Source organism: Mustelus asterias, chromosome 11 (assembly GCF_964213995.1).
Source record: "Mustelus asterias chromosome 11, sMusAst1.hap1.1, whole genome shotgun sequence".
NCBI lineage: Eukaryota > Metazoa > Chordata > Chondrichthyes > Carcharhiniformes > Triakidae > Mustelus > Mustelus asterias.
This window is the reverse complement of record NC_135811.1, coordinates 34,783,220-34,796,853: the sequence shown is the minus strand read 5'-3', so window position 1 is coordinate 34,796,853 and position 13,634 is coordinate 34,783,220. Positions and strand designations below refer to the sequence as shown.

Sequence of the window (13,634 nt, the reverse complement as noted above, 5' to 3'; positions counted from 1 at the left end):
GCCATCCACATACTGAATGAGAAATTCCTCCTGAATATACTCAACAAATTTCTCTCCATCCACGCCCCTAATACTATGGCTGTCCCAGTCAATGTTGGGAAAGTTAATGTCCCCTACTATTACCACCCTATTTTTCATGGAGCTATTTGTAATCTCCTTACATATTTTCTCCTCAATTTCCCGCTGACTATTTGGAGGCCTGTAGTACAATCCTATCAAAGTGATCTCTCCCTTCTTATTTCTCAGTTCTACTCATATAGACTCAATGGGTGAACCCTTGGATAATCCCACTCTCAGTACTGCCATGATGTTCTCCCTCATCAAAAACGCAACTCCCCCTCCTCTCTTACCTCCTGCTCTATCTTTCCTATAGCATCTGTACCCTGGAACATTGAGCTGCCAGTCCTGCCCCTCCCTTAGCCATGTTTCAGTAATAGCTATGATATCCCAGCCCCATGTACCCATCCATGCCCTGAGTTCATCTGCCTTGCCCGTCAGGCCTCTTGCATTAAAATAAATGCCATTTAATCTAAACTTCCCTTGCTCTCTGCCCTGCTTTCTCAGACGATCTGTTCTGTCATGCTTTGTACACTCTCCCTGTACTTTATTTCTCTTAGCCTTACTGGACCCTTTCACTGAGTTCTCCCATCTCTGTATTTTGTACTCTGGCCCTTTTTGATTTTTGTCTTTGGTTTCTCTGCTTTTCACTTTTTCCCTTACTGCCTTTTGTTTCTGTCCCCACTTTACCTCCCTGTGACTTCATGCATCGGTTCCCATCCCCCTGTCACATTAGTTTAAACCCTCCCCAACAGCACTAACAAAGACTCCCCCTTGGACATTGGTTCCAGTCCTGCCCAGGTGCAGACCGTCTGATTTATACTGGTCCACCTTCCCCAGAACCAGTTCCAATATCCCAGGAATTTGAATCCCTCCCTCTTGCACCATCTCTCAAGCCACGTATTCATCTTAGCTATCCTGACATTTCTACTCTAACTAGCATGTAGCACTGGTAGCAATCTTGAGATTACTGCTTTTGAGGTCCTACTTTTTTGTTTAATTCCTAACTCCCTAAATTCATCTTGTAGGACTTCATCCCATTTTTTCCCCCATATCGTTGGTGCCTATATGCACCACGACAGCTGGCTGTTCACCCTCCCCCTCCAGAATGTCTTGCAGCTGCTCCGAGGCATCCTTGACCCTTGCAGCAGGGAGGCAACATACCATCCTGGAGTCTCGTTTGCATCTGCAGAAATGCCTGTCTATTCCCCTTACAATTGAGTCCCTTATCACTATAGCTCTGCCACTCTTTCTTCTGCCCTCCTGCACAGCAGAGCCAGCCATTGTGCCATGTACCTGGCTGCTGCCACCTTCCCCTGGTGAGCCATCTCCCCCAACAGTATCCAAAATGGTATAATCTGTTTTGAAGGGAGATGACCACAGGAGACCCCTGCACTGCCTTCTTCCTCTTCCTCTGTCTGGTGGTCATCCATTTCCTATCTCCCTCAGTAGTTTTTATCTGCGGCGTGACCAACTCACCGAACATCCCATCCACAATTTCCTCAGCATTGTGGATGCTCCAAAGTGAGTCTATCTGCAGCTCCAGAGCTGCCAAACGGTCTAACAGGAGCTGCAGTTGGACACAATTCTTGCGTATGAAGGAGCCAGGGACACTGGAAGAATTCCTGAATTCCCACATCGTGCAAGAGGAGGATTACACAGGTCTAGGATCTCCTGCCATGACTTAACCCTTAAGTTAACTTACAACAACAACTACAATGCAAAGACCAAAAAAGAGAAAAAAGAAAGGAAAAACTACTTACCAGCCAATCACTTACCTGTTGGCTGTGATAGCACGGTTCGATTTCTTTCTACCTCTCATTTGCCCTTGAGTCTCCCTCACAGGTCCGCCTCTCCGCTCCTCCTGAAGATGAGCATCTCTTTCCCCTCAGCACCAAATTCCCACTCAGCTCCAAATTCCCGATACCCTCACTCTGGCTGAATCTCACTCAGGCTGCAGCCTCTCTCCCACTGGCTTGCGCAAGCTCACTGCCAAATTTCATCGTATAGTTTGTTCCCATGCATTCACAAAGCCCACAACTTTTTCCTGCACCAGGATTTCATTCAGCTTAAGATTCCTTCTGCTTAATAGGGTATGGCATTAAGATGAATTAAGTGCATTTTTTCCCTTTGAGAATACCTTATGCGTCCAACTCTAGTGGTTGAGCATCATTTTATAATACAATAAGAATTATGTTTTGCATGCTGTTCGCTTCACTTGCTAGCTTTTAGCTTGAGCACATGGTATACATTCTCTTGGTAGGCTTCTCCAGGTATGATGTTGTGCTTTACTCATCCCATCACCCGCTAACTTAAAGGTAACCCGTTCTGTCAGTTCAATAATTTATCTGAGTGTTCCAAAACACAGGTGACATTGGAACCAGTTGCACATAAAAACCTCTACTGTCCACATCTGCTTTAGCAGCCACATCTCTGTTGTAGGAGTAACTAAGGCTTTATGGCACTTAAGAGGTGCCAACCAATATGCCTGCTCATTAACTGACTTTTATGAGCCGCTGCAGGGCTGGCACCGGAAACAATTTCTGTAGCCAAAGAATACAAACAGAGAGTAATTATCTTTTATTCATGAATGTCCTTCATGCCAAATGCAGAGAACAATGTTAGTAAGTCTGGGCTATTCCCTATCTGGTCTATAATGACGTTTATGTTTTTTAATAGAAGAGGTTGCAATGATGGTTTGGACTTCTATCTTGTTATTAGCAACACTTTACTCCTGTTTAATTAACTTTTAGAAATTAATTATGGAAAATGCTGGCATGGTAATTCCCCTACATCATCTACAGTGGTTTTAGAAGCAGAAAGAATCCTATTAGTGATGGTTGGAATGCTGCATCATGGACAAGCTGTCTTTTTTGAGTGGTAGATTATTAAAACCTAAAACTATCAGTAACAATGTACTTTTTTTCCTCTACTGTACATTGTGATATATGGAATTAAAGAAAAATTGGTTGAATCCTGCTCAATGTATGAAAAGTTATTGGGATTATTTCTTAAATGCTATAGACCCATTGAGGTGACATTTCTTAGCACTTTGGAGGTGGATTTGAAGGGGACACAGGAAATGGCACAAAAAATGAATCAGTCTTCCTGTTCAGACTTTTTGCTGGAGGCCACTTTGGAGCCTCCAGCAATGGCATAAAGCCAGTTAAGTTATTGAAGTAGGTAATCAATAGGGATCCTTCATGGATTTGCCAATCTTCTGGGAGGTGACCAAAATCCTATAGTATGCAGAACTCAGAAGCTCACAAGAGGCAAATAAACAGCAGGAGGTCATAGCCACTTGACATTTACATCCAATCTGACCTTTACTTGCGGAAAATGGAAAGTCAGCGATCATCCCCAGGCATGGGCCTGTGATTGCTGAATTTGCTCATGGAGAATGCTGCCACTGAGAGTGATCAATTCAAAGAATAGCTTTTCAGCATCTTCAAGTCCATCCCCTATTACTCAAATTGTTCTCTCTTTGTGTCCCAGTTACCATAGTTGCACTCCCACTGCAACCGCAGTGAAGGATATAAGCCTGTTGCATTTCTATGCCTGCTTTATACAAACTTTCCAATCTCGGACACAGGACTGGTAAATGAGACATAGGTTCAGTTTATTTGAAGATGTAGTACAGGATGGCTCAACAGACAAATTTATTACTTCAGCAGCTATTGCTCACTAGGACAGCACAGTTGCAATACTACATACACTAGCTACTGGTCACATGCTGCTTTGCATCCTGACCACTTGCTTATTTGCATATCCCTTTAAAGTCATATCATAACATGCCTCACATAATTTGGCTGAAATTTTATCGCCCCACCCGCCATGGGAATCGGAGTGGGCGAGGGACGGAACATGGAAGGGTCCATTGAACTTGGGTGGGATTTTATGGTTTTGGGGCAAGCGAGGCCATAAAATCCCACTCAATGAGTGCCGATTGCCCCTCCCATCTCCTCAGCCCCCAACCCGCGACTGTCCCCACCGCCCCCCGCCACATCCCCGTCCCTAATTGGATGGAAATCCTCGAGACGGGTTCTTAATTGGCATTCTCCGGGAAGATCATGCCCAAAGTCCCCACCACATGAATATGTTGTGATGCGGAAATCAGCGCAACACCAGGCTCATGGCTCAAATGGGAAAATTCAGCCCACAATGTTCCAATTCAGAAGTTGTTTGCCTTTTAAAGGTCCTTAGTATTCATTTAAACTTTTCTGTTTTATAAATCAGTCGTAGCACATATGGTGTGGCTAGCTTAGAGAAGGACATCTGTTGTTGGGATAGATACTAGAAAGCAATTAGCCACCCCAATTAAATTCTGCCTCTCTCACGTGTACTTGAAATGATACCAGATGTGTCAGCACATGACTGTTCCAATTACTGCTTTCTTAAATCACAGTAGAGCCCAGTTACTAAAATTGTCTAATTATGTTTGTCGTGGTACAGCTCTTAGTTCAATAATGTATACCTTACATGGCTGCCCTAGAAATGAGTGAGATAACAGTCCGTCTTCACTTGTCCCAGTGCATTTTTACCTGTCCCAAATGGGTAGACTGCCGGTTATTTCTAAACTTTGCATCTGTTGAAGAGAGACTAACAGAGAAACTTTGGCAAACATACTGAGAGCCTGTGAATCAAAAAGTCTGTTGATTGAGTCCCAAGTGAGTCAGGCAACATTAAAAATTTCAGTTAAAAAAAAAAATTTCTCTGATCCTTGCTCAGAGTTGTAAGTTGCAAGACCATCAGTATACTTTCTCTTAAACACTAAGGTCTTTGGGCCTGAGATATTATTTGCATATGGAGAAATTAGTATTTGCTCTTTTGACAAATGATAACCCTGCTAATTAGATTTTTTTCACATCATCAGTCAATTTTCATGGGGGTGACCCTTTAATTGCTCTTGTGGGCTCACCATCCAATTAAGGACACTTTGGCTGGAATCTTTCAGCAGGATCTTCTGGTCCCGCCGTTGTGAATGGAACCGGCCCTGCTACGGAAGAACCAGTGTCGGGAGGGGTGCTGGAAAATTCTAGCCTTTGTAACTGATTTTGGCCATGAACCATATCAAGGAAATTTATCTTTAGAGATGACTCTGAATTTTTGGCCCTCACCAGGGCCAGGAAGATAGGCGGGCTGGAGCTCCATTGGCCAATTTCCTTAATTAGATGGAAACCAATTAAGGGGCAACTCCCATGAAAAGCACATCAATTGATTGCTTCAAAATTGTCCCAACCCACTCTCTGTTTCCATCCACTGTTTCCCAATACCAGAAGGAAGCTCCTGCCCATTTTTCTAAACTCTAATTAAGGATGAACTGGACGCAGAAGGGAAAGTAAAAAATCATCACTCTCGAGTACACAGAAGAATAAAGACATTATTGACCTGGCAACTTTCATCCATATGCCACATTTCTTAGCATTTAAATACAAAGCGGGCAGAATCTTCCGGTCCCACCAGTAGCAGGAGCAATTTTTAAAAACTTATTTACGAGATGTGGGCTTTGCTGGCTAAGGGTGGAATTTGGAGAGGCTGACTGGGGAAGGAACACAGATTGTCTGGAGGGAAGTGAGGCTGTCTGGGGAGCAAAGACAAACTGCCCACGATGGAGAGGGAGGCAGCGAGGGAATATAAGAGTGCAGTAACATGGGATGGAGAGTCTTTCTTGCTGGGTTTGGGGCCCTGTGGTTGGGTGAAGGAAGGAGTTTCTGGGCAGGGATGGTATTAGAGAAATGGTGCTAGAGCACAGTGTTGGTGCTGTTGACAGTGGGATCCTGGGTGTTTAACTGAGGGTACTAGGCAGCAGAGGGAACAGTCGTAGTGACGGGGGAGTGGAAGCGGTAGGGTGGCAAGAGGTAATAGTTGGATAAAAAGATAGGTGAAGACCTCATGGGCTGGAATTTGTCATGGAAATAGACAAAACAGATGGCTCAAATAATGAGAGGGTCAGATTGGGCATGAGAACGGATGCCGAAGGGATGGGGGTCAGCGCAAGATCACTTGTGATCAGCCATCCCATGCTCTGTGAGCAAAAGTTACTCCCACTCCCATACCTGCCATCAAACCTAGTCTCCAGAATCAAAGATTCTGGCCAATGATTCTAAGACATTAAAAGAATAATAAAAATGCAAATTGTACAGTATAAGAGATCATTAGGGAAACTGAAACTGTAACTATAATAATTTAAATTAAATTGTAAATATATGATAAGGGGGTATGTGTTTAAACAGGTAAAGGCAAGTTTAGCAGGAAATCCTTATTCATACAAATAGTGATTATCATTTGGGATGGATTTCTCGATTGAGTAATGGAAGCAAAAACACTGGAATCATTTAAAAACAAATTCCTTTTCCGCAAACCTCTTGTGAATTAAATGGATTGACAGAAAGAACCAAAAAGAAGTATGTGATCTCTACCAAGGTACAAAATTTATGTTTGGTTTAGATACTGCAGAGAAGAGATATGGATGAGTTAGATTACTTGTCACATCTTACACCCTGCATGTGTTTGGTGCTGTTTCAACCTGCTGTTGCAAACATAATTGATTAAGAGTGTGTTACAAAAGCTATAAAACAGTTAGTTTCTGTAAACAGAGACCTATTTTACAGCCCTCCTGCCATTTTCAGGGAGCCACAGCAGGAGTGTACTTGATGGTCCACTGGTTTTAAGAATTGTATTGTTTAAATTTTGTGGAATTTTCGCATGTAGCCATTTCCTTTGTCCGCTTTGAACAGCAGAATGTTAGGTAAGTTTGAATTTTTGTTTCCAGTTGATAAGTACTGCTCCCTCTTGCACATAGAACTAGCACTGCTGATTAATTCAGCACAGATTACTGGAACTTGCAGTGAGTGATTAGACAATCAATTACATCAAATTCTATTATTGTTTTAGTGGACCAGCAATAAGTCACATGAAGTAAAGGAGACTCTTCTAAAGGGAATCTAGTATTTGTAATATATTACTATCACAGCCATACTATACCAAAAATCAAAAAGCTTACATTAGCTGATAAATGTATGGCACAATGGACCATTGGGGGAAATACCCATTTTTCAGTTGCTCAGTGTATTTGTGGTATATTTTGTTGACCTTGTGTAATAAAATGAGGTAAAATCTCTACAGTACTCCCAATGCTCAGTGTATTGTGCACTCAAAATCCACATGAACATGTGCTAGCAGATCTTAAAAAGGTTGCTTTAAAGTTGTTCTACAACTAAGGAGGGCAAATGGTCAGAGTAAAAAAAGTGTGAAAATTGTTTTGTTTCATGGACTCAACTTTGGCAGTTCAGTAGAAAAAAGTGGCTCTTTTTGGTAACCTGCAACAAGGAGCAGCAATAGGAGATCATTGATTGTGAGATACAGAGCAAGTAAATGTAACTCTACCTGAACCAGGGCACAGAAAAGTAAGATATTTCCTGGACTGTGCAAGGTTACCAAGGTATGTCCTACTATATGGCTTCTTTTACAATTTGGAATGCAGTGCACTTCAAACCAAACTCGCGACACTATCACAAAAGATAATTGCACTGCAGTTTACCAACTTCCTGACTGTTGGGACATTGTGTAATGTTGCCATTTAGTGAATTGACTATACAATCCATTAAATTTATTCAACATCAAGTGAACTACATGTTGTAAGGGTTTGTTCAGTGGGTCTCATGAAGAGGTGCAGAGGCTTACAAGGTTGAACAATAGTGTTTATTATTAGCACGTAATTGTTTACATATGTAAAAGTATAGCCTGAACTAGGAGCGAACTTCATGTTGACTCTTACTTGAGTCTCTCCGTACAACTCTGTCTCCTATCATATGATTCTCTACATCATACTGTGAGTGGCACTGTTCTCCGGTCCCACATTAATTCTTGCTATGCCGAATACTGTTATACTGCACATGTATAAGGGGCCTACATGCTGCATGTTTACACCATCCTGGAGGGTGGCTAATGACTCAGGCACTTGGATGATATACACAGCTCACATTCCTCTTTCCAACATTGTTAGTAACTCCATTATAAGCTGTCGTGCAGAGCATAAGAGTACTTCTGGTGATTAGTACCATATTAATCGGCCCCTATATGATGGTTGTCTGTTCATATTTGATCAGAGGAGAGTAGTTCGCAGTTTGTCCATGTTGAACTATAGGAGAGTCATGGGTTATGGGAAAAAGCAGGAAAGTGGAGTTGAGGCCAAGATCAGATCAACCATGAATGGCGGAGCAGGCTTGAGGGGCCAAATAGCTGACTCCTCCTGTTAATTCTCATCTTCTCATGTCATCACATGAAAGAGGATGAAACAGTGATGCAGTAAAAATTAACCCACCTTCCCCAAAAAAGAAATGCACCTAACAATGCTTATAATTCCGCTGCAAACAATTGTGCTCACCTAATGGGGAATCAAATTGATGTTTAATCAATCTAAATTCTTAAATTATCTCCGTCCCCAGTTTATTGTAGTGAACATTCTGCAAGAAACTCCCAGACATTTTTCACATAATCTAATTAATGTATTGCAGTGTCTTTTCCAGCAGTAATAAAGAATGGAGTCTTCACTATGTCTCAATCTCTTAAGGATTACTCAGAGCTACCAAAGACTTACAGTGGAGCTTGGAGGCAATTAGCAAGTTCAACATATTAACTGGATTCCCAATGGATTTCAGCACAGAGACATTTTTACTTACCATAAGAATGAAGCAAATCTATGGTGAAGTAGGGGCCTTTAAGCAGCTAACTTTCCATTTGTGTTTTTTTAATCTCAAAAAACTTTGATTGAGAATTTCTATACCACTGTCAAACACTGAACAAAATTTAAATTTAAAGTGACTGATGGTGCAGCTTTTACAGTTATAACATCATGTTATCATATTAATGTTTTCATTCCTGGTAACCTTCTTACTGTTCACTTCATTGTTGCTATGCTGTTTTCATGACTATGAGAGTGTTATATTATCCACAAAGGACATGGGCATCATCAATAGATCTCCCCATGGGCCTCTTGGAGTCTGAGTTTCGCAATTGAGTCAGCGGGAGCTCGCCCAATGAGAGACAAGCAATGAAACCCTCTCAACCTGGATCAGGATACTGTAGGTCCGGAGCTTAGGACTTGTGTTGTTGTACGTCGTGGAACAGCCTTTTCCTTGTGTTAAATAGAGTTGCGAAGACTGGCCTTGGCAAGATAATTACACAGAGGTAGTTTCCAAGTGAAAGCTTGAAAATTGCAACTGTGAGAAGAGATTGAATAGGATAGGGTTGTTTTCCTTAGAACAGAGGAGGCTAAGGGGTGACCAAATTGAGGTGTACAAAATTATGGGGGACCTAGATAAGATAGACAGGAAAGATTTATTCCCCCTCGCTTAGGGGTCCATTACTAGGGGCATAGATCTTCGGTGATTGTTAGAAGGATTAGAGGGGACATGAGGAAAAACCTTTTCACCCAAAGGGTGGTAGCCATTTGGAATTCATGGCCTAAATTGGTGGTTGAGGCTGAAATCTCAATCTGCATCCAAAGTGCTGTAACCGGCAAGTCTACAGACCAGCTGCTGAAAAGTGGAATTAAAATGAGCGGCTTGTTTTCTTTTTTTGGCTGGCGCAGACACAATGGGCCGAATGGCCCCTTTCTACACTCTAACATTTCCGTGGTTCTTGGTGAAATTAGTAAGTAAGCAAAGATTCCACATTTTTTTTGCTGCAAATATTAAAAATAATCCAGTTTCTTCAATGTGGAATAGTAAATATTAAAAGGGTTGCAAATAGCAATATCCCGCCAACAGCAGCAATTCATTGAATAGCCAGACTTTTTTTCAGCACAGAAAATTATTCACAAATTACTTTTTAAAAACTTTTTCTGACACATTTGACTATAACTGCAAGATTCATTGGTTCAAGACAGTGTATAGTGTGTCAGTGGGAATGGAAGTACCACAACACAAAGGACCATGGAGTGTGGATACAAGGGCAGATCTTGCATTTGAGCATAGGAGGGCCTTTTGAATTTTCTTTTTAAAGCTTCCCTCATGCAGACTACAGTTCATACCTCCTCTGAGGGGGCGTGAACAACCATCTTTGGAAAAACTGACTTGCTGTAAATTGCAGATAGTAGGACACGCCTAGCTCTGAAATTGAGCTGGCAAGGTTGAGAATGCCAGATGTGGGCTTTTGACAGGAACCAGACCATGACCTTTAGTAGTACTCCCATGAATCAGACAGCCAAGGAATGGGGTCGGAATCCCCAAATTGGAACCCACCTATCATTTCTAAAGGGCTTCCATGTCATTTTGACTCAATGAAAATAGAGACATAGAACAGTACAGCACAGTACAGGCCCTTCGGCCCTCGATGTTGTGCCGAGCTTTGTCCGAAACCAAGATCAAGCTATCTCACTCCCTATCATTCTGGTGTGCTCCATGTGCCTATCCAATAACCGCTTGAAAGTTCCTAAAGTGTCCGACTCCACTATCACAGCAGGCAGTCTATTCCACACCCCAACCACTCTCTGAGTAAAGAACCTACCTCGGACATCCCTCCTATATCTCCCACCATGAACCTTATAGTTATGCCCCCTAGTAACGGCTACATCCACCCGAAGAAATAGTCTGTGAATGTCCACTTTCTCTATCCCCCTCATCATCTTATAAACCTCTATTAAGGCACCTCTCATCCTCCTCCGCTCTAAAGAGAAAAGCCCTAGCTCCCTCAACCTTTCCTCATAATACCTACCCTCCAAACCAGGTAGCATCCTGGTAAATCTCCTCTGCACTCTCTCCAATGTTTCCACATCCTTCTTATGGTGAGGTGACCAGAACTGCAAACAATATTCCAAATGTGGTCTCACCAAGGTCCTGTACAGTTGCAGCATAACCCCATGGCTCTTAAACTGTGGATATGAAGCCCAAGATCTCTCTGTTCCTCCATATTCCTCAGAACCCTGCCGTTGACCCTGTAATCCTCATTCAAATTAGTCCTACCAAAATGAATCACCTCGCACTTATCAGGGTTAAACTCCATCTGTCATTTTTCGGCCCAGCTCTGCATCCTATCAATGTCTCTTTGCAGCCTACAGCAGCCCTCCACCTCATCCACTACTCCACCAATCTTGGTGTCACCAGCAAATTTACTGACCCACCCTTCAGCCCCCTCCTCCAAATCATTGATAAAAATCACAAATAGCAGAGGACCCAGCACTGATCCCTGTGGTACACCGCTGGTCACTGATCTCCAGTCTGAAAATTTTCCATCCACCACCACCCTCTGTCTTCTATGAGATAGCCAGTTATTTATCCAATTTCCATCTATCCCACACCTCCTTACTTTCTTCATGAGCCGACCATGGGGAACCTTATCAAACGCCTTACTAAAATCCGTGTATACGACATCAACTGCTCTACCTTCACCTACATACTTAGTTACCTCCTCAAAGAATTCAATCAAATTTGTGAGGCAAGACTGTCCAGATTAAGCTGCATCTTTCCAAATGGTAATAAATCCTATCCCTCAGGACCTTTTCCATTAACTTACCGACCACCGAAGTAAGACTAACTGGCCTATAATTACCAGGGTCATTCCTATTTCCTTTCTTGAACAGAGGAACAACATTCGCCACTCTCCAGTCCTCTGGCACTATCCCTGTGGACAGTGAGAACCCAAAGATCAAAGCCAAAGGCTCTGCAATTTCATCCCTTGCCTCCCAAAGAATCCTAGGATATATCCCATCTGGCCCAGGGGACTTATCGACCCTCAGGTTTTTCAAAATTGCTAATACATCTTACCTCAGAACATCTACCTCCTCCAGCCTATCAGTCTGTATCACACTCTCATCCTCAAAAACATGGCCCCTCTCCTTGGTGAACACTGAAGAAAAGTATTCATTCATCGCCTCTCTTATCTCTTCTGACTTCATGCACAAGTTCCCACTACTATCCTTGACCGGCCCTAACCTCACCCTGGTCATCCTTTTATTTCTCACATAAGAGTAAAAAGCCTTGGGGTTTTCCTTGATCCGACCCACCAAGGACTTCTCATGCCCCCTTCTAGTTCTTCTAAGCCCTTTTTTCTGGCTCATTCCTTGCTACCTTGTAACCCTCAAGCGACCCAACTGAACCTTGTTTTCTCATCCTTACATACACTTCCTTTTTCCTCTTGATAAGACATTCAACCTCTTTTGTGAACCATGGTTCCCTCACTCGGCCATTTCCTCCCTGCCTGACAGGGACATACCTATCAAGGACACACAGTATTTGTTCCTTGAACAAGCTCCACTTTTAATTTGTGCCTTTCCCTGACAGTTTCTGTTCCCATCTTATGCTCCCTAATTCTTGCCTAATCGCATCCTAATTACCCCTCCCCCAATTATAAACCTTGCCCTGCCGTATGGCCCTATCCCTCTCCATTGCAATAATGAAAGACACCGAATTGTGGTCACTATCTCCAAAGTGCTCTCCCACAAACAAATCTAACACTTGGCCTGATTCATTACCCAGTACCAAGTCCAAGTCCAAAATATAGTCGAAGAATTACAAAGCAATGTCTATGTCTATGTCCGATATTAAAAAGCAAACTTCGGCAGAAGTTGGAAATCTGAAATAGAAACAGAAAAGTGCTATTTTCTGCAGAGCAGACAGCATTTTTAAAAATTCTTCCGCAGGATGTGAGCCATGGGAGTGTGGTGTGAGGGTTTGGATAGCACAACAGTCAATGGCCTGAAAACTGGAAGATAAAGGGGCAGTGCAAATGGGTTGAGATGCCCCTGTTACTGGGTCCTGCCTGAAATTTTTCCATTCTTGGTTAGCTGGCAACGTAGCAACATGAAAAAATGAGTGGCAGATTAATTACAGATTACATAGTTACAGTAATGCGTAATTTATGGCCAGAATTGAAAAAGAACAGCTCTATAAATTAATCGTATTTTTGTAAGTATTAGAAAAGGTTGCATTTCGAGTAAGAAAGATAAAATATCTTTCTAACAGTTTGTGCTTTTAGAGAGATTTACTCAAGTTACTTTCTGGGTCTGATCAGTGGTTTCTGTTTTCATTATGCTAATAAATGCCATGATGAATCTCACTATAATTTTTGTTGCTAAGCAACAGGTTTCATGATACTCAAATGTTTATGAAGGCATCACATGAGTGACTCAGTTTCTTCAGTTACAATATTAAAAAAACTCTTTCAAAAAAGTTACCCAATTTCATTTCTCTGCAATATATCTAATATATATGTATATAATAAAACCCTGCATTTGTGAATTAACAAGTAAACAACACATTAAAGGGCAGATAGACTGGTAAATGGCTGGGAAAAGATGATTACAGCATCAATAACATTTCATTTACGCCAGAATTCACAAATAGATGTATTACCATTTTTCTTACATCATGGCACTTCAATCTTGCAATGACATTCAGCATTCCTAAAGTATAAGGTAAAATTAAAATGGTTATTTTGGTTGTTAAAAACATCATTATACAACTAATATATTTGTGATTGCTAACCATTATAAATCCAAATGCAATTTATGTCATTTTCCAAACCCTACAATCGTATTACCATCATGTTCCTTACCCTTGTGTAGCTAATATTCTATG

The 13,634-nt window shown here is 41.9% G+C and overlaps 1 protein-coding gene across 1 annotated transcript in view; it reads left to right on the top strand.

The window, feature by feature from the left end:
• Nucleotides 1–6,593: 6,593 nt before the first annotated feature.
• c11h10orf90 (chromosome 11 C10orf90 homolog) overlaps nt 6,594–13,634 on the top strand; it is a 98,092-nt gene continuing 91,051 nt past the window's right edge. The window contains exon 1 of the mRNA XM_078223440.1: nt 6,594–6,805. Coding sequence (XP_078079566.1) covers nt 6,799–6,805 — 7 coding nt within the window. The 5' untranslated portion in view covers nt 6,594–6,798. The remainder of the gene's footprint in view (nt 6,806–13,634) is intronic.